Genomic DNA, 6,679 nt, shown 5'->3' with positions numbered 1-6,679 from the left:
TCATATGCGAAGAGATTAACTTATCAATTCGCTGCTTAACATCCTCGCATAGCCATTCTTGTTCATGTGCGAAGAGGATACATTAGTAACATCGCGTCTTAACATACATAGGATTCATGCTTATCATTTTAGTTCTCGACAAGCTATGTCGAGGCTCTACATTCATTCCCTTTCTTAGTTCATTGCTACCCGAACATTCATGCTTAAACACTCTTATGCCATTCTTGATGCATATGTTAATTTGGCCATGATTTTCATTTAAAGAATTGTTTGATGTTATGTGCATTGATTAGATGTTGTTTTGGGGTTATAAGGTTGTAAATCGATGAAAGAAAGGCTTTGGAATGCACCACCGCCCCCAAGATGAGCCAACAAGCCAAACGAAAGTTGGCTTGGGCAGAGAGTTTAGCTAATAGCGACTTTCATCTGGGCAGGTTCTGGAAATTTCGCTATTAGCGAAATATTTCGCTAATAGCAAGTTTCTTTTGGTCTATGGTGCAGATTTTGCAATTTTGACCTAAAACTCGTCCAATTCGATCCTGCAATGCACTATGAACATCCAGCAACTCATATATCATTATAAATCATCTTCCATGGAAATTTTAACATAAACATAACAAGATCAATGGCAAGGGTTCTAAAATTCATACTTTTCTAAACTTAACATAATTTCATAAATTCTCACAAGAATTACACAACCCAAAGGTGGGAAAACTATCTATAGAACTCACTTGTTAAGTTATAACATCTTCAAGCTTCAATCTTTAATCTTTCTTCAATCCAAAACCCTTGCTTCAAGTTCCTCAAATCATGCTAAAACCTCTTCTTCTTGATGTTTCTTGTCCATGAAGCTTCTATGATCCATGTTTGATCACCAATTTCATGTATTTGGAAACTTTGATGGCTTAGAGAGGGAGAGATATGGCGATGGTGTAGAGAGAAGGAGGAGAGAATTCTTTTTCTCAAAACCTAGAGAGAGAAAGAACTTGCACAAATGAAGGAAAATGGCCCTTGTGGCCTTAAATATCCCTCGTGGCTTTTTACCATTTTGCCCTTCGTCTTAATCGTGTTTAGCCTGACACTGATACTTAAACCCATGCTTAACTGATATCGTTTGATAAATATTCTCCGTCATACTCGCTTTCGATGAACATTTGTCCTCTGACACGTTTGGCTGGTAATATTCCATTAGCTGACGAGCGGGATGTTACAGACTCTATCTAAAGACTTCTTTGCTCAAACACACTTGCAAGAGACTCCTTTTTTAAGGCTATGTCGTTTTAATATAAAAGGGATGTCGAATGCACAAAGACCAATTAACAATTACCGCTTTTCGTTGTTTCTGTGTTTATCTAAGGCGAGACCAAAGTAGTTTGGTATTGCGGGTAAAATAAAAATAGATTGTGATTAATCAATTGACGGGTAGAGACCAAAACGACGGTTTCTGTCGACCTTCGTCACTCGAGTAACTTTGCGCTAATTAAATAGTAATGAGAAAAATAAAACTTTGGTAGAAAATATTGAACAAGAGACACTGTTTGCGTTCACAACACATTGTCGGAATTTTTAGACGCATAACTCTTTTTTTAATTCAATAAATTCTTAATTAAAAGAAAAGAAGTGCTTTCGTTTTAACCTTCTCAATTAAAAATCTGAATTTTTCTAAATATGTCGTTTTTGCTCTTTCGATGCATAAACAATATCTCGGTAGACTTTTTAAATTGCAAAACAAAATTTTTTAAAACAAATATTTAATTTCTCGTACAGTTAAAAAGGTAGTCGGTACTACAGTCATTTCGTTTCGGACTCAATTTATACTGCATACATTATTAAATTATGCACTAGAATTACTTCTTACCACCTGAAATAAGTTGGAAACTTTATTAAAGAGAACAGCCACGGCAGTCGCAATTCAAAACAATTGGAAACGAAACGGAAGAGCCACGCAGCAAATACGTATCAATTGGAATTTAAATAAACAGGAGCAACATGAATGAAACTATAATTTCATTACGCAGCAACAGTGCAAAAAAAAGAGGAATTATAATAAACAGGAGCAACATGAATGAAACTAATGAATAGAAATTGGATTGGATGAATAGTGATAATAATAGCAGCAAATTGATTGGACTCACGGCACCAGCAGCAACATATTCAAAATTGGAATTTAGATGAAATAAGGGAATGGAAACAGTAACCGTAGCAGATTGAATTAAAAAAAAGGTAATAAACAAATCAAACAGTATCTAAGGTTCAACAAATTAAAAGTGGAATTAATGATAACAACATCGGCGTGAATTTAAAAGAAATAATCAGGCAAAAGTGAAATCGAAATCAATAGTATCTATACTATATATAAAGAAAACTACCCTTTTCAGCACACTTTTGGGTTGGACTTTTCTTTTTAAAAATACCCTTAATTTTAAATATAAATAAAACATGTAACAAATAAATAAGAATAAATTTAATTTAAGGAGAAAACTTACACACTGTTTCTTATAAATTGTTCTTATTGTTAGCTAATTGTAAAATAACACGTGGATTACTAATCCATATCACTAATCGTTCCCGTTAACCTTCTTTTCCCTCTGTAACCACATATCAAACTCACAAAAAACTAGCACAAAACAAAAATTCATGTTACTTTTTTATCAGCCGCTTTTATGTTGTACATCTGTGTTGTTCCCCTCAATACAACCGACAAAGATTGCCAAGTATTTTCATATCCCTTACACAAAAAATAGTATTTCCATATTATTTTATTTTATTAATATAAGTTACTCTTCCTTAGCCTTTGATCAATTGTAACAAACATGAGCAAAAAATAATGGTAAAGATTGGACTTTAACTTTTTTTTTTTTGCTAAGCAGGGAGAAAGACAGACATCAGGAGGCTACACCGACATCCCAACTAGGTTGGCACCCCGGGAAGCCTCCGTCCTATGCCGGTCTAACTCTAAAATTTTATTAAAAAAAGGGGAAAAAAATATACAAGGAGAGGGGGGACTAGGCCAAAACCCTCAAAAAAAAAAAACAAAAGAAAACATAAAAAAACGACTACTAAAATCTATAATTGGGCAAGCCAATTCTTTCTCGAAAGAAATCCATATGCAACTCGCTGAAAGCTTGTCTAACCAAACAAAATCTTGAACATTTCAATATGCATAAAAAATTCATTTGCGGTTTGGAGAAGGTCCCCTAGAACGGGTGCTATAAGGCGGCTTCCCATCAAGAAGTTCTTTACGCATTATTTGTCGTTGCTTCTTTGTCAAGGCCATTATTGTAGGATCCTCAGCTGCTTTTTTATCATATTCCTTGATACGATGCCAAAGGTCCAGATCTTGTTGAAGTCTTGGAGGCACTTGTTGGACAGGAACAGCACCATGGGGGGCGCTCCCTATCAAATTAACATCAGTTTCTATGGTTGCTGAAGAGGTAGCCATTGTGGAGCTGACAGTGTCTGAAGGAACAGTGACTGGATGTTCTGAGTTCTGAGCTGTAACATCATTTATTTCAACATTTGTTTCCTCCCTTTCAGCTGTAACATCATTTGTTTCAACAGTTGGAATTCCTTGATTATGTGCCGAACGTTCCAGCTCCAGAGCATCTTGTAACGACAATTGTATTGTTGCTGCATGTGCGACCTCAATAGATTCCTCTTGAGTTTCAGTGACTTCCTCAAGTACATGAGTTGAAGTGATAGGGAGCTTCTCTTGCTGAATTTCCCGAGGTGCCACATATTGTAAATTGAAAGGTGATGAAAGTGTCACCTCCTCCTCCCGAGTTACCGGAATAGATTTCTCCACATCATCATGCACGTCAACGTGCGCTACTAGGGGATCCACTTCAAGCACCGTACTAGACGGTAGAGTACCTGGAACAACATCGTCTGGAACATTTTGTAACGCAAAAGAAAAAGATGTAGTTTGTGTGGCATGCTGCTGCAGACCCTGAGGTTCATGTGTCAAGGCTAAAGTTGTTGGAACCGTGTTTGTAACAGCGGAGGGGGCTGCAAAGGCTTTAGAGGAGCCGGTTCCTGAGGGGTTGTCTTTCAAAGGCTTCCAAGCAGGTTTTATGCTCGGTACCTGCTCTTTTCCCTTATCTCCTTTTCCCTTATCACCTGTAGCTTTATTGTTAGATTCATCTTGTCTAGGGTACAACCAGCGGCATTTAGAAACATCGTGGCCAATGTTTTTACAGTGCTTGCAAAAATCAGGCAGTCCCTCGTACTCTATCGCCAACGGAAACGCAAAGCCTTCACGTTCTACCAGAACCTCATAAAAAAGATCTTTCGAAAGATCCATGTCAACCAGAATGCGGGCATAATGGCCATAAAGTCTATTTCTAGTCACATTATCAATGAGTAACGGAGTTCCCACCGCCCCTGCGATCTCATATAAGGTCCTCTCCATCCAGTACTCCTGTGGTAGTTACCATAACCGAATCCAAATTTGAGTGTGAGTTTGTCGATGTGTGTGCATGTTGAAGTCTTTTGTCCATTCGAACAATCTGAGTAACCCTGGCTTCAAGCTAACAGTGCCGGCTGCCCAAACAGTTCGCATGTCCTCTTGGGAGTTAAAGAAAAATTCATAATACCCTCGCCCAAGGGATGTCAGATGCCATGGCCCCTTAACTTTCCACAAATTCTGTAATTTGGCAGCAAGATCTTTGGAGGAGTAAGGCTTATCTCCTTTGTTCAGAACCAACCGACCTCTAAGGTTGGTTTTGCAAGCATCCAGTCCACGGCAATAGACAGTATCAGTGATTTTAATAGAAAGGATGTCACCACGGATGGAGGGCACCGGTAAAGGATCAGAAACTACGGTATTTCCACATAGGGCCTGGGCAAAAGAGGGTTTAGGAGCAGCTTTTGTCATATGAATTGTAGTAGCGGCAGAAGGCATAACAGGCGTGGGAACGAACACAGTGGAGAGTTGTTGTGAATCCGTGATTCCAGGTTTGACGGCTGGAGGCGCGAGCTCTGCCTGCCAGTCAAACATGGTTGGCGCAGGCAAAGCCACACGTAACCAAACAAAGCCACACGTAACCAAAGCAATGAATTCAACAAGCAAAAGAAAAAAGCAATGATACGTGTGGTTGGAGCAATGCTAATGAATAGCTCGACGATCACAATTGGTTAGCTGTGAACCCAATCCAAAGAACCGTAACACCACTTGGAGTAAACAATTGCTTCGTATGTTCCAAATCAATTCCACCAATTGTATGTTCTTTATAGAAATCAAAAACCTACGTGAATTGGAATTGGAATTTAATAAATAAAAGCAGTCTACCTATATGTTGGTGAGCGGTGGACTTTAAATCCTCTAAAAAAAATTAGTAATAAACGTGAGCAAAAAATAATGTTAAATATTGGACTTTAAATCCTCAGAAAAAAGATTAGTAACAAACGTGAGCAAAAAATAATGTTAAAGATTAAACTTTAAATCATCTAAAAAAAATATTAGTAACAAACATGAGTAAAAAAGAATGTTAAAGATTGCATTTTAAATGCTCTAAAAAAAACTATTAGTAACAAACGTGATCAAAAAATATTGTTAAAGATTGGACTTTAAATCATCTAAAAAAAAGATTAAGACTCAAAATATTTTAGAAAAAGATTTGTTAGCACTATATTAAACATAAATATTAATAAGTAGGGTTCTCACATTCCACAGTTCATTCCCGCATTGTTTACTTTTTCTCAACCTCTCTTAGCCCTCTGCATCAGAATTCAGAATTAACCTGTAAGTTTTTTTCTTTTTCTTTCATGTTACAACTAATCAAAGTCGATTAATTTTATGGATTATTTGACTTTGCTGGTTTATAAGTGATTATGATTCAAATTGTTTACGATTAATTTCAAGGATTATTTGTGTTTTCTGGTTTATAATTGCTTATACAACTATGATAGCGTGGCTTTTTTTTTATATAAAGAGAACCGTGGTTTTTTTTATAATTATTAAATAAATCATTATTTTGTTGAAGTGTAAATTACACTCCCCTCCCTTCAAAGATGTTTGAATTACACTCCCCTCCTCTCTTATGTTAAAATATACACTCTCCTCCATTGAAAAGTAAAATTTATACTCCCCTCCATTATAAGATACTTGAATTACAACTCCCTCCCTTGATGATTAAATATGCACTACATTTTAATCTATTTTAACAAAAATAAATATATGAGTAAATTACATTCCCCTCCCCTTAAAGATGCTTGAATTACACTTCCCTCCCTTCTTATGTTAAAATATACACTCTCCTCTCTTGAAAAATAAAATTAATACTTCCCTCCCTTATAAGATGCTTGAATTACAACTTCATCCCGTAATAATTAAATATGCACTACACTTTAATATATTTTAACATAAATAAATATTTTTATGATATATATTAATTTTGAACCATCATTTTAGAAAAATTAATTCATTTCTTTATAATTTAAATGTCAAAGATAATTAAATTTAAATATTTTGCTATTGATTTGATAGTTTAGAGTATAAAATTAACTTTTAAATAACCATGTTTTATTGTCTTTAATAATTTTCCACATATTTTAATTTTATTTTGGGTTGTTTCATATTTTATAATAGGGTTTAAAACTACAAGTTAATGAAATTGTGAATTAAAAAATAGCGAAAAATATGTATTCAATTTTTTACTATATTAAAATAGATATGCAA

General features: G+C 35.4%; 1 protein-coding gene across 1 annotated transcript; it reads right to left on the bottom strand.

The window, feature by feature from the left end:
• Positions 1–3,172: 3,172 nt before the first annotated feature.
• On the bottom strand, positions 3,173–4,999 carry LOC146937061 (uncharacterized). Its single transcript, XM_085749324.1, has 2 exons — positions 4,535–4,999; positions 3,173–4,420 (listed from the first exon to the last, which is right to left on the bottom strand). The coding sequence occupies exons 1-2, from the start codon at positions 4,997–4,999 to the stop codon at positions 3,173–3,175; spliced, it is 1,713 nt and encodes a 570-aa protein (XP_085605450.1).
• Positions 5,000–6,679: the final 1,680 nt, after the last annotated feature.

The sequence above is a fragment of the Medicago sativa genome, chromosome 3 (genome assembly GCF_051527215.1).
Source record: "Medicago sativa cultivar Bolivia chromosome 3, Bolivia_mono, whole genome shotgun sequence".
Classification (NCBI taxonomy): Eukaryota; Viridiplantae; Streptophyta; class Magnoliopsida; order Fabales; family Fabaceae; genus Medicago; species Medicago sativa.
The sequence above is the reverse complement of the archived record's forward strand: the minus strand, read 5'-3'. Positions and strand labels throughout refer to the sequence as shown.